The sequence below is a fragment of the Bos grunniens genome, chromosome 5, assembly GCF_055505025.1.
Source record: "Bos grunniens cultivar Pamir isolate PY7600 chromosome 5, Bosgru_T2T1.0, whole genome shotgun sequence".
Lineage (NCBI taxonomy): Eukaryota > Metazoa > Chordata > Mammalia > Artiodactyla > Bovidae > Bos > Bos grunniens.
This window is the reverse complement of record NC_141169.1, coordinates 85,820,171-85,837,319: the sequence shown is the minus strand read 5'-3', so window position 1 is coordinate 85,837,319 and position 17,149 is coordinate 85,820,171. Positions and strand designations below refer to the sequence as shown.

At 36.4% G+C, this 17,149-nt stretch overlaps 3 protein-coding genes across 46 annotated transcripts in view; 1 reads left to right on the top strand and 2 right to left on the bottom strand.

Annotated features, from left to right (window-relative positions):
* The window catches only part of DNAI7 (dynein axonemal intermediate chain 7), an 88,027-nt gene extending 83,521 nt beyond the window's left edge, over positions 1-4,506 (bottom strand). For 30 of the 35 annotated variants that reach the window (XR_015164170.1, XR_015164172.1, XR_015164171.1 and 27 more), the window contains exon 1: positions 4,430-4,506. Coding sequence is in view for 9 of the 35 variants with exons in the window: in XM_086401708.1 (XP_086257834.1) it covers positions 4,430-4,442 (13 nt within the window). In the remaining 26 variants the exon portion in view is untranslated. Of the gene's footprint in view, positions 1-933; positions 952-4,429 lie in introns of all 35 variants that reach the window. The other 5 variants (XR_015164186.1, XR_015164187.1, XR_015164177.1 and 2 more) reach the window with 1 other exon arrangement.
* On the top strand, positions 4,501-11,580 carry ETFRF1 (electron transfer flavoprotein regulatory factor 1). Of its 2 annotated transcripts, none has more exons than XM_086401735.1 (4): positions 4,501-4,777; positions 4,865-5,019; positions 10,509-10,593; positions 10,672-11,580. In XM_086401735.1, the coding sequence occupies exons 3-4, from the start codon at positions 10,549-10,551 to the stop codon at positions 10,891-10,893; spliced, it is 267 nt and encodes an 88-aa protein (XP_086257861.1). In that variant the 5' UTR covers positions 4,501-4,777; positions 4,865-5,019; positions 10,509-10,548; the 3' UTR covers positions 10,894-11,580. The 2 variants fall into 2 exon arrangements, with proteins under 2 accessions (XP_086257861.1, XP_086257862.1); XM_086401736.1 differs by having other exon boundaries at positions 4,522-4,716.
* A 386-nt stretch (positions 11,581-11,966) lies between these two features.
* The window catches only part of KRAS (KRas proto-oncogene, GTPase), a 42,509-nt gene continuing 37,326 nt past the window's right edge, over positions 11,967-17,149 (bottom strand). For 6 of the 9 annotated variants that reach the window (XM_086401731.1, XM_086401732.1, XM_086401725.1 and 3 more), the window contains one exon: positions 11,967-16,468. In XM_086401731.1, the coding sequence (XP_086257857.1) occupies positions 16,352-16,468 (117 nt within the window). In that variant the 3' untranslated portion in view covers positions 11,967-16,351. The remainder of the gene's footprint in view (positions 16,469-17,149) is intronic. The other 3 variants (XM_086401728.1, XM_086401726.1, XM_086401734.1) reach the window with 2 other exon arrangements.

The following is a 17,149-nucleotide window of genomic DNA, read 5'->3' as shown; positions in this document are numbered from 1 at the left end:
ACAATGAAAAATTATTACAATAAAATGACAGGTATTATAATTGAGGTATGTTCTAATTCATGTGCTATTAGAACATAGTACAATTGATTTCACAAGAAAAAATGATAGGAAATTAACAGAGTGGTGACTCTTCAGATATGACTTAAATCTGGCATTCCAAATCAAAATCCCGTTGGGACCAGAGAGGTAAATAATGAAAGAGATTTGGTCATAGTCTGGACTACAACAAAAGGGGAAGCATTTCCAAAAAGGGGTAGCTGTCACTTGTCTAGCCAACTGTTCCCTTATGGGGACAGTGTTATCAGGTTGCCAATTTTTTAAGAATAGACACATTTTTTGCATGATAATCCTTTGGCAACTGATTAAAAAAAGAACTTTTAGGTTAAATGAACTATGTATATGTTTGCCAGTAAGAGACTATAATCGCTGCTTTAAAGTATAAATCTACTCAGTGAAGAGAGAAAAAGTTACTTGAGACATCCTTCAAGGAATGGAAATTTTAACAAAGCACAGAAAAATTCAGTACATGTTACCATGCAACCCATTTAGAAACATATTATCTTAGGGTTCACTTTTAGTCACAGAAGGTTTTGGACCTAAATTTTTATGGGTCTATCTGAAATGAAGAAAAAGCTTCTTAATCCAAAATTTTCTAGAGCACAAATAATAAAATACTTTCAATCTAGACATAAGTAAAAATTAAAGCCTATCTTAAAAAAGTCTTTGTGAAATTAGAACCATTTTTCTACATCAAATTTGAAATATGTCCTGTTATTGTAAAGGATTATTCAATGATTTAGATAGCATTAATGTCTAAAAACTAAGCTTAGTAAACTCTACAAACTATAATACAACTACCAGAAAATGTTTTAAAAATTCAATTTGTACAATGTCAGCTCTTTAAAACTATTTTGAGAAATAATTTCTACCTACCTTTTTTGCTTTGGGAGCCTAAAAGTTGGAAAAACAAAAGAATTGATAAATTTAAAAAATAATTCATACATTTTAAACAAAAATATCATGATTGCCTAACATGTTAAAATTAAGAGAAGCTAGGTAAAAAAGACAAGGGAACTTTCTGTACCCTCTGCAGATTCTCTTTAAATCTAAAATTATCTCAAAAGGTTTTTTTAGGAAAGAATTCAGACAGAACTACAAGTCTATAAAACACTATGATAGTTCACCCACTGAAGCATCTTTTGTAAGTAAATTTTACACTTTCTTATGACAATCAATGATCCGTGTTTAATGAAATATCTGATTATGAAACAGAATACCAGTCAAGAAGGCACTGATTTAAAGGGTTCTAAAGAACAAGAAATCATTAACTAAGTATTGGTATTAACGTCAAGCCTAAATGTGTGGGAATGATTTCACATCACAGAGAAATAGTCATTCTATCAAGTTAGATTGCTGATTTTATAGGAAAAGAATCAGTAATTTAAAACAGGCAAAGCTATGGCAAAGTGATTCTATTCAGCAACGTGTCCTAAAGCAGAGGTATGCTTTTTTAGATCTTAGAAAGTACAGCATTTCACTAAATATTTACAAGTATTTTTTAGTAATACTACTTGTAATTTCCTGATTTGGCCCTTGTGTTCACTAGATTTCTGGTAAGGAATTTGTAGGGGATCATGTGACTGTAAGATGATATACTTTCCACATTTGAAGACTAGTACAAGAGAAGTTATGGTTCAAGCCATAAGGTTATCACTATATAAAATATAAATGTTAAAACTGACATCAAGCAGTAGATTATATGTTCTTATAAAGTGCATATATCTCATTAATTCATTCAACAGGTATTTATTAATGATTTACACACAAAGTTCTCTGATATACTAGAGATGACATAAGAATGGTGACTCGACTCGCACAACTTTTACAAAGGTGTTTTATTTTTACCATACTTGCTATCATTAATAGTTAACATATGTCCACCTTGAAATAAATTCTATACAGCAGAATATGTAAACAGCAATGGCCCTGTTCCAAAGCAGCTACATTTTAAAGGTGGGCAAACTGTCATCTCTCATTAATGCTTTTAATGTGAGGCAAGTTTGGGATAAGTACATATAATCAAGTGAAAGTGAAAATCACTCAGTCATGTCCGACTCTTTGCAACCTCATGGACTATACAGTCCATAGAATGCTCCAGACCAGGATACTGGAGAGGGTAACCTTTCCCTTCTCCAGGGGATCTTCCCAACCCAGGGATCAAACCCAGGTCTCCTGCATTGCAGGCAGACTCTTTACCAGCTGAGCTGCAAGGGAAGCCCAAGAATACTGGAGTGGGTAGCCTATTCCTTCTCCAGTGGATTTTCTCAACCCAGGAATCAAACCAGGGTCTCCTGCATTGCAGGCAGATTCTTTACCAACTGAGCTATCAGGGAAGCCACATATACTCATTCTTCCTGCAAATCATAAGAGCATCCAGTAGTAGAGTAGTTCTCAGAGAGCATAAGCATCACCTGGGATGCCTGTTATAACAATGCATATTCCTGGCCTAAAAGTGTACATACTCACTTCTCTCTCCCCATAAGTAATTCAGTTCATGATATGAGTTGAATCGTGTCCCCTCAAAATTCATACATAAGTCCTATCTCCCAGTGTCTCCAAGTGTTTCTTTGTTTGGAAAGAGGGTCCTTGCTGATATAATTAAGATGAGGTCATACTGGAATAGGGCGGACCTCTGATTCAATAAGACTGGAAACCTTGTAAAAAGGGGGAAATGTGGACACAGACACACACACACTCAGAGAACACCAAAGAATGGGATAATGCTGCCACAAGACAAAAAAAAGCAGAAGCTAGCACCTGCAGGGTGAGAATAGCCTTGACAACACCTTAATCTAAGACTTCTAGATTCTGAAACTATGAAACAATAAATTTCTATTGGTGAAGCCAGTTAGTTTGTGGTATGTTGTTACTTGGCAGTCCTAGGAAACTAATACTTAGATCTGGAGTCCAGTCTGTTCCTGAAATCTGCACTTGAACTGGTATTCAAGGCTTGCATGCGTACTAAGTCGCTTCAGTAGTGTCCACCTCTTGTAACCCCATAGGCTATAACCTGCCAGACCTCTCTGTCCATGGGATTCTCCAGGCAGGAATTCTGGAGTGGGTTGCCATGCCCTCCTCCAGGGGCTCTTCCCCACCCAGGAATGGAACCTGTGGTTCTTATGTCTCCTGCATTGGCAGGCAAGTTCTTTACCACTAGAGCCGCCTGGCAAGTCCATTCCGGGCTTATTCCAATTTTCCAGAAGCCACATTTTGAGAAAGACTGCCAAAGGGATCTAAAAACAAGAGACTTGTGTACTGGTTGGAAAATAATAAATAGGTGCCTATTCCCTTAAGTTATCAGCAGCTTTAAGTCAGTTTAAAATCCATTTACTTTCTGTTCTCCCTGACATAAACGCTCTCCACACTGTTTCTTCTCATTACTTCCGGTAAATTCATCATACTTTAAAACACAGCTTGAAAAGCATTGCTCTGCTCTTCCCATCCCCCTTTCCTCTCCCGCCCTAATTTTAACATTCCCATCTTTGTGTTACTCCATCGTAGTCACTTCAATGATTACAGTTATAAAACTGTATTGTAATTAATTTGCTAAGTCTGTCTTCCATACAAGGGAGAGACTGTAATTATCACCTTCGTGTACTTCGTTTCAGTTTAGTGCCAAGCACAAAGAGTATGCTCCATATTTTCCCTTAATTAATGAATTAAATAATTAACTAATTACACTTTCCACTTTCATCTAGTTTTAATCACTGGAGAAGATGGAAATCACGTTTAAGAAAATGGGAAACGAGAACATGTTATAGCTACATGTTGGTCTGTGTTCCTGGAGAAGACATGACAGCTGAAGAGTGCAGAAAAACAAAACAAGAAGCTTTATCATACTTAAACACCAGGCAGGCTGCATACTCTGAATCACAAAACAATTCAAGTTTCCACAAAAGACCACACAAAACAACTTTTCAAAGCAGAGTAAACTGCAGCAGCTTTCAATTAATTGCTGAGGTGGCCAAAAAAAAAAAAAACCTATGCATTTCCACCAAGATGCAATTAAAAAAAAAAAAAAAGGAATTTCACAGGAATGTCTATCACGACTAAGAGTAACTAAATTGAGACGAATATTTGAATTTAGCAGCAGCTGGAGATTAAAACATCAGCTGATCTGATTAAAACACCACAAACTGGCCATTCCCCATTTGCAGAAACCGGTCTGGACTCTCTCTCCGGTCCATCTGACCCCGAATGGAAGGCCATACTTCAGGAGAGGTCCATCCCCCCTAAGGATATGGGGTCTTTCCTAAACCGACTCGCTCTCCTCTAATAAAATATGACAGGCTCTTGCCATATCATTTAACACGGCGCAGGAGCATCAATGATCGCCCCTTGACCCTGCTCCCCTACGTTCCCTGCTCACCATGCTGATGCATACACGACCTCGGTAGTCGGCCAAGTGTGATCTCTGGGTTGTGTGACAAACGCTCCCGCGTTGTCAGGACGACAAGCCCCGCCCACTGGCGCCCCAGGGCCGCTGCGGAGAGCCTCGCGTTTGGTCCGCGCAGTCGCGCTGGGGTTCTTCCGGACGGCGCCCTACCCACTTCCCTGACAGGTTGCTCCGCCCCACTACAGCCTGCCGCCCGCCTCGGTCGACAGCCTTCAGCGTTGGAGCTGAGGGTTGCGTTTACGGCTGCGGCGTGCCGGAAAGTGCGTGAGTGCCGCGCTGAGGAGTCTTACTTTGTTTTCCGGACGCTTCAGTCTGGAGGCGGTATGCTCTGGGCGAGGACCAACAGGTGTAGGAAAAGGGCTTGTGTGCGTCTTCCGACGTTGACAGCCCCTCTCCCTGTTTCCCTAGATTTGCTGGGGCGAATCTTTCTTTGCGGATTTCGAGAAGGAAGGGGGCCGCCGGCTACGCAACTGGGTCAAGTAGCTGACACCGGGTCGGCTTCCTGGGCCGTCACCGCTTAGACCAGCGGGGGGCCGGGCTCGATTGGCAGTTTAGGAAAAGAGGTAAATTGGCTCCCAGAGGGTTGTTTATTTTTAAATGACCTTCAGATTCTTCTCCCTGCACCTGGTTGTTTATTACCTGAGCTATCAAGGTATATGCTGTTTTTTGGTGTTTTTTTTGTTTTGTTTTGTTTTTTCAAGAGGAGCTCTAAACAAGAACTGGAAATAATTTGAAGCAGTTCCTGGTAACGTATTCCTTACTGGTGGAGGTCTCAGAGACCCAGCAAGACGCGCTAAATTCTGTGCCCAGAGTCAAGGTCACAGTGTACTAACCGGTAGCACAACCCTTCGAATGTCGGTCTACCAACATGAAGAAACTCTGGCAGCTTAGACCAACAGGAAAACTAGAAGAAATTAAGAGACTGAGAAATTAACCTTCCAAAGCGTATCTGAATTCCGTATGAATTTAGATCTAAACCCCGTTTAGGCTTAAACCCCATTTTAGCCTGACAAGACGTGAAATGCTTTAAAATTCTTGCCACCATTTCTCATCTCTGATTGTAATTTTATAATGCGCTGTCTCTTGCAATTTCATTGACCAAAGGTATTATTAAATAAGTATTTCTGACTGAGCTAGTCTTTGTAGGTTAAAGTGTTATTCTCCCCACAGAAATCCATATTGGTCATAGCTATGACATTTCACCTTCACATCCCTGGTAGCAAGATTAAAAACCTCTTAATGTCGACTTGATATAGAGTTCCGAAGCTGGTATGGAACTAAGCTTTTGTTTTTCAGTCAAACTACTAATGTTTACGATTACAGAACTTCAGTCAGCTCTGATGGGAGTAAGGAAGTGTGGATGGTAATCATAAATAATTTTGATATCATAGGATTTCAGGGGAGAGACTTGCTCAAGTTCTCTTTCCACCAAATTCCCCCCAGGGAGGAGGATTTGCTATGGATGTGTTAGAACATGCTAGACTGTTCTAGGCGACTGCTCTGCTATGAGATTATACCAATGGGCTTATATAGTTCTCCTCTACTAGTCTTACAGCCTGCAAGAATAAGAAGGCCCATTTCCTCTGTTCACTTTTACCTCCAGACAGGTGCAGTACCTAGCCCCTCTGAACATACATGACCATCTTCTTTCAACTCACTTTTATAATCTGGCTTCTAGGTAGGCCTCAACCAAGCAGAATACCAGCTTTGGGGGCAAAATCTCTTGCCACCTGACTCTCGGATTACATATCCTTTGGTGCAGCCAAGTGTGTTGGGATAAATTTTAGTGTGAAGCTTTTTAGGCTTAACTACTTTGGGGAAATGTGCTCCATCTGTTTGAGTCAAATCTGAACTTCATGGGGAAGAGTGATCAGTAATAGCTTTAGGCACGAAGATGTTGTTGTTTAGTCACAAAGTCATGTCTTTCTCTTTTGAAACCCCATGGACTGTAGCCCCGCCCATGCTCCTTTGTCCGTCGGATTTCCCAGACGAGAATACTGGAGTTGGTTATCATTGCCTTCTCACTTAACCCAATACTGGAGTTGGTTAAGTCTTGGCCCACAAGTCATTGGGAAAGAGCTATCAATGTGGATTGTATGCCCACCCCCATCCAGGTTTCTTAGAATGATAGGGAACTTCTCACAGTCCCTCTCATTTGGCTCTTTATAAAAACAGTAACTTCCATGACTTTATGCAGAGTTAAGGAGCAGCCCCAGGTCCCTGCTGCATTTAAATTTTTCACCAGTTCACCCAAGGAAACCTGTTTCTCCTAAAGGCTAAAGTAAACTTAAATGCCTAAAGGTCAGTATGCAGTAATAAAACATTTCCTCAGCTCATAAAAGTTAATATATCAAGGAATGGGACAAATTTATCTTGGTCACAGCAGCTACTTTTTTGCTGGGCAGGTCCTTTTTTATGCATAATTTGTTAAAAAAAAAAAAAAAAAACAGCTAAAGACAATTTAACCCACATTCTAAAAGCTTTTACAAATTGTGAATTAAATAGAGCTATGCTCTTTGCCAGGAATTAAACAGGCTGTAATTTTTTATTTGAAATTACATCTAATGTAGATTTACAGTTATTTTAAGGGCACAAGGTTCTTCCTTAAGTGTCATTTTCAGTAAGATTAAAACACAAAAAATGGCTCTCAGAAAAAAAGTTTTTAAAATGGAATTAGCTGTTGCTGTACCGGGTTAAATAGACCCATCTAATTTCACTCGTGAAAGCACTAAATCTTCAGTAAACCATTTGGGACGACCCAGAGGGATGGTATGGGGAGGGAGGAGGGTTCAGGATGGGGAACACATGTATACCTGTGGCGGATTCATTTCGATATGTGGCAAAACCAATACAATATTGTAAAGTTTAAAAATTAAATTAAAAAAAATTAGACTAATAGAGGAGGAGATGACAAACTTTGGAAGCTGCAAGACAGATGACTGTCATCTAGCACACTTGAAAAGCCCAATTTATACTGCATAATTCTCAAAAAGGCCCTGGAACAGGGCCATTGGATTTGGAAATGAAGAATGAAGTAAATCAGAGAGGATGAAGTGAAAGCTCTTTGAGAAATACCTCTAAGTGCATGCCTCACTCTCAGAAGACTAGAGGTTTATTTCTGGACAGAATCATCTATGGTGTGGGGGTGTCCTCAGGCATACAAAGGACATGAGAATCACACTGGGAGCAGGTTAGGTGTATTTGAGTATACATGATGCTGAATGCAAGGCCCTCAGTCGTTTTCCACTTCTTAATTTAGTAAATTAAGAAGTAAATTGGAAGACTCTTATCTGTGGAATCTGACCAGCCCAGGAGGAACAGACTAAGATAACATCAGAGGTTCCCCAATAAAGGGCCCAATTAGATCACTCTCAGTGAAGGCCCAAAGTCTCTAAGCTGCAACTTCTAAGCAGATTTCTAAAGGGTTTGTTTTTTTTTGTTTTTGGAAAAGGACTACCATTTATGCAGGAAAGCTCAAGTGATAACAGACAAAAGCAGAAAAATAGCACTTTGGAGGAAAACAAGAAAGTTAATGAACTCAGATGTTCTGATCATTGTATACTTGTCACTGTGAACTCATAAATCACTAGTAAATAGGGGATGCAGACAATTATTAACATGTAAACAGTGTTGGCTATTTTTTTTCCCTAAGAAAGAAAAGCCACAGAAGCAGATCTATAAACTTCAGCAAGAAAAGGTCTTCACTCAGTTGCTATACTGGCAGCAGAAGCCTTTCAAGTATGTTTGTTAAAAAAAAAAAAAACAAAAAAACACTACTTAGTTGCTTAGTTGTATACCCCAGAGGTATATAACTGTTGACCTGGTTACAGGTTGAATCCCCTACTGACCAGCCTCGTGGTTTAGATGTCTACTTTCACCTGCATTTCAGGATCTCCCAGCCCTACTCTTGGCATTCTGCCAGCATGTCTACACTACTTTTAAACAGTTTTACTAACATGTAATTGACATACAAATGCTACACTTATTAAGTATAAGTACAATTTGATAAATTTGACTCATGCCTACACCTATGAAACCTCACCACAATCATGATGGTAAAACCATCATCCCCAGGGATTTCCTCCTGTCTCCTGTGATCCCTTCCTGGTCTCCAGCCCTCTACTCCTATTCATAAACTTCATCTTATCTCTGTGGTATCCTCCAGCAATACTGAGAGCAATCTGAGTGGCTCAGATAGCTCTCCAGGTACCAATTTGTTTTTTTTAATTGGTGCTCTGTTTACAACGGCAGAGGATTTGAGTGGTATGCCTCAAACTGCGCCCCCCCCCCCCCACCACCACCATAAGCTCTGTTACTTTTAATGTTTTTGCAAGATGAAAGGTTTTTCTGGATGACATATACTTATGTCTCACGGTACCTCCCACAAAATGCTAACTTCAAAGGAAAAAAAGTAACTGTGGAGAGTTCTGACAAACACCACCTTAACCAAGTGATCAAAACTAACTTTAGCCATGATGGAACAGACTGGAATTGTGTCCACATAATAGAGTGCAATGAAATAAAGCATGTCTAATGTTTCTGCCAAAACTATGTAAGCTGAACCTAGCCATAAATTAACATCAAACCAAGACATATTTCTACAAAATTAATGGCCTGTGATCCTCACAGATGTCAAGTTTATGAAAATCAAGGAAATTAAGGAATTTTTTCAGATTGAAGGCTAGAGACATGGAAATTAAATGCAATGTGTAATCAGTGTAGATTGGATTCTTTTGCTACAAAGGGCAAAACACAGGGCTGTGGATTCAATGGTAGTAATATAGCAGTGCTTGTTAATTTCCTGATTCTGATGGTTGTTTTGTGCTGTAAGAAAACATCCTTGTTCACAGAAAGTACCTCAAACTGTTGTCCAGTATGGTAGCAACTAAGCCACTGGTGCTTAGAAACATGTCTGGCATAACACTTCTTAAAATATTTTGGATAAAAATAATACATTATTAAAATAATTTCAGCTGTTTTTTTAATAAGGACTATCAAAAGTAAAATTACATGGATGGCTTGCACTGTATTTCTTTTGGATGGCACTACAAAGTATTCAGGTTGATTTGGTATCATGTTAGCAACTTATCCTCAAATAGTTCAGGGAAAAAAGTTATTAAATCTGAGTTGCAGCTTTTCTGAAAGATTGAATGAAATTATTTTAAAATAAAAATTTGTTAATGAGGGATATAAAAAGGTATGTTATTTTAGATTAATGGGCAAATGGGCATTATGAAATTTTAAGGTTATATATGGCATTGACATTCATTTGGGGCCTATCACAAACTAAATGTTTATAATGTACGAAATTTAGGAGTTAACCCCCACAACCGTCACAAGTATTGGGAATTATTTTCTATGTTTAGGCTGTGATGGTGCCTTTAAGGAGCTGCCTCTCACTAGCAGCACAAAGTACACATGAAGATTAAGCTTATCTATCCCACTGGATATTGCCTGCTCCTCATGTACCCCCTTTCTGGGTTGTTCACTTGGTCTCTTCATCACTGATCTTCCTGCCCATTTGCCATTAGCTGTGAACCTGCTTGACTCTCACACCTATTTGTCCTACTCTTTAGCCTTTCTTTGTAGGGCACCCTTGATTTGTCCCAGTGTCCTGCGAACAGTTCGAGCCTTGCCTCGAGAGCAGGGCACACAGTTCTCCCTCTGACAAGAAAAGAGGTTCGGAAAGATTAAGCAACCTGTACAACACTGTGCAGCTGGGATTCCAAGTCTATTTCTAATTCATGCCACTCTGTAAGAGGCCCACCTGCTTATCTCTGATGATCTGCTTTCTCTAATTGTTCTGTTTCCTTCATAGAGCTTACCACAACTCATAATGATCTTTTATGTCCCTCAGGAGATGCTGATTCTGTGATAGCAGCTATCTTACCTGACACGTTTACAGCTGCATCTCACTGCCTGGAACATAAAAGTGCACAATCAACTTTTATTGAATGGCAAAAAAAAAAAAAAGAGTACTAGTTTACCAGTGGGTAAAATCTTTTTCAAGACTACAATGCAGTTATTTGTAAAGATTTTTCTTTTTCTTTAGGTATATTACATATAAAAGTGGATATTTTCCATGATTGAAAATGGCCAATTCTTTAAGAGGAGAAGTATTGAATCTTTATAAGAATGTAAGTACGTACGTTGCCAGTTTTGTAAATGTTATATGACATAGATTGTTTAGAAATATATAATCTTTCTTTTTTAAGCTGCTGTATCTTGGACGAGACTATCCAAAAGGATCAGACTATTTCAAAAGGCGTCTGAAGAATGTTTTCCTTAAAAACAAAGATGTGAAGGACCCAGAGAAGATCAAAGAACTTATTGAAAGGGGCAAATTTGTAATGAAAGAACTAGAAGCATTATACTTCCTTAGGAAATACAGAGCTATGAAACAACGCTATTACTCAGATACCAACAAAACTAAATGATCAGTATTACTATCATTTGACTGAAGATCAGTGCCAGCTGTTTATGTACCAGCTATGACAAAAATAACATTTAAAGTGTCAAGGATATACATTGTGTTAAAAATACCTGAGCTGCCTTACTGAACTAAAACAGGTTTCAACTTCTATTGCTTTATCAGCAACCTTTATGCTCAATTTTTATATAACAATTAACTAATGTTAAATGTCAATTTTATAGTAATTTAGCTATATAATATTGCCAACTACTTATTAAAAATTGATGAGCACCCAATTTCGAATGAAAATATAATGTACTTAAGTTTTAGTGAAAAATTTGCCAATTATTCTTAGCTCATTTCTGCATTTTACTGAAAAGAGAATGCCATTTAACACTTAAGCAGAATAATTTCTTGCAAGTTTATTTCCCTTAACTTTTGAAGGAGCTCATTTTTGACCCCATTTGAAACGTTAACAGCACATATCCAGTGTTCACTGCAAAAGAAGTAGCATCTGGTAATGATTTAAGTGCAGTTAGTAGAAATAATATGTATAGAGTTAAGAACTTGAAACAGCCTACCAGTGACTGGCATTACATAATATGCCTATTTAATTATTTCCAGTATTAATTTTGCAATTGGATGCCTTTGAGCCTTAAAACAAATCACCTGTTGTATATCAATACCTTCTTCAATAAAAAGTAATGATTTATGTTATTCTATTCTTTTGTCATAAAGGCAGATTTGGTTTGCATCCACTTCTAAATGTGTTAGTATGTCATAGGACCTAAACCTAACGTGGTTTAAAGCAAACACTTAAACTTTTACACAATGTTCACAGCACCTTTTACAAATAAAAAACATCTAGCTTTATAAGCTAAAGAAAAGATTTACTAATTTACTAATATACGCTAATATAATTTAGCATCTGTTGCTTATAAACTATCCTGTATCATTTGTGGGGATAATGTTTCAAATTTCCCTGGCAATCCAGTGGTTAGGAGTTGGCACTTTCACTGCTGTGGACCCAGGTCAGGGTCAGGGAACCAAGATCCCACAAGTCGTGCAGCACAGCCAAAAAAAAAAAAGTACACACTATGATAGTCACCATAACTATTTTTATTACATTACAATAATTAGGAGCAGTACAGTTCATGACAAAAATATTACAAATTTCAGATCACTTCACAGCACATACTCCTATAAACATTTAAAAGTTAATTTTAATTAAAAGAGTGGTCATTTTTAAATTTAATGTTTGATATGACCAACATTCCTAGGTCAGCGCAACCAAACGATGGAAAACAACTGGATCACACTGCATATGTCCCACAAAAAGAAAGCACAATGTACAAAATGTGCATGTTTCAGTTTACACTATACAAAAATAGTTAAAATACATTCCAGGTAAACATGTTACATTAAGAAATAGTACTAGTAAGAAATTGGCACTCAAAGGAAAACTGCAAAAGTATTTTCAACATGAAAACACAAGACAGTGGAATTGGAAACTTTTGAATAAAACATTACATAACCCATTTAGCTCTATAGGGAAGGGGACCGTCTATAATTGACATTTCTGCAGGTAATAACTTTTTTTTCATAAATTCATCTAAAATTGCCTATTATCATCCCAAACAGGCACTTAAAACTATTAAAACAAGTATTACTAGTTATGACTCATCTTTAGGAACTGATGTGAATATATTTCTAGAAAGAAAGAAATTTCATTTTCTGAAGGAATTTACAGCTACCAGTTATATGCTGTTCAATTTCTCAATGCAGATTTCATGCTACCCAGTATCAACAACAAAGTTATTAAATATAAATTCAGCTTTAAAGTTACTAATGGGTTGTTAAAAATCATTAATACAAAATAATCAATAAATTATTACTTTTTGACAGATGGAAAGGGCAGGTAGTTTTTACTGCCTACAAAGAAACCTAAATGTGTATATGTGTAGGAAAAATGGTTAGGAAAAAAAAAATCACTGGAATACAGATGAGATGAACTTGTGTAAACTGCAACTTAACATGCCTCACAAAGTTTCCATATATTTTAGGACAAAATTGTGCAATGGTGGCCAAGATTTTGATAACCTATAAAAGTTAGGTTCTAATTCCTATGCAGTGTGACTCAGTTAAAATAGAGCCTAGAATTCCTAAGTGGAGATACTCACTCAAATTTTACTACATACTTCTGCTACATTCTTCCACAAACGTTAATGTCTAAAACTATGTAATTTAGCAATTTTTTTAACTTCAACAAGGATTTTTATCTTTAAGGCTGTAATTAGATAACATTTATGTTATTTCTAGGATTATCTCTCCCCTTTTAAAATCTCTACAAAAACAAACATTTTATTAAACCATTCAAAATTCACATAATAAAGGATAATTACCACTGCCATAAAAAAGTTGCCCAGCTACATCAAAAATTCAAGAGTCCTAAAAATCACCTCAGTTATACACTGCAAGTCCTGAAGTATGGCCATTTCTTTCTCTTGTTTAGAAATAAAAGGAGGTACTAAAGCAAGTCTTAACTCCCTACCTAATGTTCCAGAAGCCTGTAGTTTAATATAGCATCTCAGAAACCATATTGATTTTTACAGAGAAGTTTCCTTTTCTGTGAATTAGCTCAGGCATCTGTTTATTTTTACCCAGAAGAAATAACTTTTAGAATTCAATATTTAATTTTGAACATCTATTATAATTACTTATACAAAGAGACCATACTACACGCAGGGGGATTTTAACATTATCTGACATACAACTTAATTTGTACTATAATTGTCTCAATAGAATCACATAATTATGCCAAATTAAAAAATCAAATTTACTCCTTTAAAACACTGAAGTAAACTGATTTAATTAAAAAAGAGCTTGACTAAACAGCTACTTTGGAATAAGAGCAAAACAAGTATTTTAGAACTGGAAGAAACTAAACTTAGAGACCAAATCATTTTTTTGCAGAATTACAACATGCATTATGTTGTATCTGGGTCATGTGTCAGATGCCTCACTGATATATAGACCCTCTAGAATATAAACACTACTTAAGGACAGGCCTTATGTCCCATGTTTGGGTACTCTTAATATCCCCAGTGCCTTGGGCAGTGCCTGGCACTGAAATATTTGCTGAAAAAATGACTTCTGCTAAAGAGTAAGACATGAGTTAAATTTGAAAGTGTCTTTCATGGTAAGATTTTAGTTTTTAAAACAATGGAATGTATCATTATTAGCAGGGCTAGTCCTAGTAAATTACATAAGGAATTCTCTCAGCACTACTTTTATTAAATTCTCCTTCCATGGGATAGGGTTCTAACTATTCATAGCAGGTATGAAAACTCCTGCTTTGTAACTGATGAACCAGGCAGCAAAGAGATGATGTTCAGAGGATCAAAATTAAATTGCTACAGCCACAATCTGAAAATTAGCTATTAGCTGATTAGCTAATTTGACCTATTAGCTATTAGGTCAAATCCCATTATAGTATCTGTCAGATTACGTTAAGCCTGAGGAATTTTACAATATAGGACATTTTGGTATGATTTGATGGGAGGCCATCATGGAGATATCCAAAGCAGCAGTAAATCTTGAGTTCAGAGAAATGAGAAATATTATAAGAAAAAACATCAAGTCATGGGACATAGAGAAGTGTAAGGTAGGCAGGCAAGACAACACTAATATGGGAAAAGTCCTGGAAGCAGAGAACGATATTTAAAAATAAACTTCACCTCTTGCACAATTTTGCCTAAGACTGGCACTGAAGATGATAACACAGGTAAAAAGTTACAGATGGTGCTGAGACTGACAAATAGGTATATCCTTATGTAAACTGAATGTAAATCACATAGTTATAAAGCTAGATACAGCCTTTGAGATGACTTCTTTAAAAATGAAGAAATGGCTAGTAAGTGATTTGTCCAAAATCAAAGACACATAACTTAGAATCTAAGTCAACTTCCTCCTTGTCCAGTGATACTTTCACCTCAACACACTATCTCAGTTCAAATATTTTAAAATAAGTTAACATTTTAAATGCATTCAAAGAATCATTTTGTTAGCATTACTTTATTGTATAAGCATTAGATATTCTTAATAATGGACCAGACTGTACTGAAGTGTTTACAAAAATGTTACTTTAGCCAGTGTTAAAGAGAACTAGCCAATACTCAAGATTTTGACATTTTTTCATTTCATCGTTTAAAAAAAAATTAAAATCTTTCCACCCCACCGAAAATCTCATTTAAAATAATGTTTGTTTGTTTTTTTTAAGTTCTGTTTTTTGGGGTTTTTTATTTTAAAAAAGTGATGTTCCTGAGTAGGACTACGACATAATGAGAATGTACCTTGCTGAGCTATTCAGTCTCTCTGCAAGTCCTTGTTTTTGACCAACCAAGGCATGGCAACAATGGAGGACCACAGGGATGCAGTCCACACTGTGAAACTCTCCATGTAGCTTAAAGGTTCACACAAGGCCCGGCTTTGCCACCCTGGTCTCTGTAACACCTACCAAGCTAACTGGCCCAAATAATCTTTTACATCACTATCAGTAGAATTAAAACTACTTTTAAAGATTGAAGTTCAAGAAAAAGATTTATGCTAAGAAAGAGCAATCTGACACAGGGAGACTGTATTTAATTCCTATGAGAATTCTTTATACATGTTAAAATTTTTTTGTTATTACAAAAATTTAAAGCATGTAAATATAGTCCCAAAATGCTTGTTCTAATCCTCATTACCTACTGGGTCTGCCTTAACATAAAAAGCTATTCAGAGCATTATAGGAATTTACCTAATGTGGAAAGTAAGTGGCCTTTTAATATTTTCCATTGCCTTGTATTTTTTTCCATTTTTTTCCTTTTTTATAGAAAAAATATAGTATTTTAGGGAACGTGACCATTTGACAAATAGCAGTGGAAAGAAGAAAACCTTTGTGAACAGTGTAACCTGACATTCATTAAGGGTAACTGAAACTATAGGACAATGATACCTACAAGATGAAACTATAGGAAGCCCATAAATTCATGTTCCCTCGATGTTTCAGTAAAACCAATCATGAAATCTCAACTGAAGTTATAATTAGTAATTAATCCATGTGTGTGACTAGATAAAACAATACAATAGGGATGATTTGAAAGCCTCATTAATTTGTTTCACACTAAAGTTCACAATTGATAAGAAAAATAGGAAGTAATCAACTGCATGCACCAAAAACCCCAAGACAAAAATCTTGGGTGTTCAGTTTCTTTTTCACAGGCATTGCTAGTTCAAAAACCAAAACGCAGGGAATACTGGCACTTAGAGGAAAAAAGTTTCCACTGTCATTTTAAAATAAGCATTCAAGATAAAAGCTAACAGTATGAATGGAGCAGAAAGAAAATTAGATAATGCTAAAACAAATGCTAATAATTTAGTGTAATATACAAAAATTACCACTTTTACTTAAGTATGCCTTAAGAAAAAAGTACAAATTGTATTTACATAATTATACACTTTGTCTTTGACTTCTTTTTCTTCTTTTTACCATCTTTGCTCATCTTTTCTTTATGTTTTCGAATTTCTCGAACTAATGTATAGAAGGCATCGTCAACACCCTGAAACACATAACAAGTATTAAAACGTGAATATATATGATGGTTTGAGGTATACAGAAAACAGAAAGGATGTATTACTAGTGGAAATATTGAGAAAGAATAAGAATACTTAACATTTCTATTTAGACATATATATATCAAGTTTTTTAGGATTTTTAGGATTCTTAAGTGTCTTCAAGGATATTTTGGTAACATTATAGGAACACTGATTTTCACCAAAGGCAATGAAATCAATGGCAAAGAATCCTACATACACTTATGTACTAACACATGACTTTTCCTGAGAACTTAATTTGCTACCAGTTTTTCCATACTGGCATACCTCTGTCACCAAAATCCAAATGTATTTGTGTATATATGTGAATATATATTTATACTTAATTATCCCTGAGTTTTAGACATTTGATATAAGCCACGCCAGTATATACTACTTTTATAATTATTTCACTATATTTGAGCCATGGTTCAATATTATTTAAATCCATTTAGATTTAAATAATTATCATGAAGTATACAGTATCAATATATAACTTTCAGTTTTATTAAGGCATTAGTTTCAATTCACATATTTGTGAGAAGAAAATTTAAAATGACCACAAGACACAATACTCTGAAAAATGTAATGCTTCTATTGGAGAAAAGATCTAGATCATTTAAATGGTGGTGAAGTCCACTGATTTG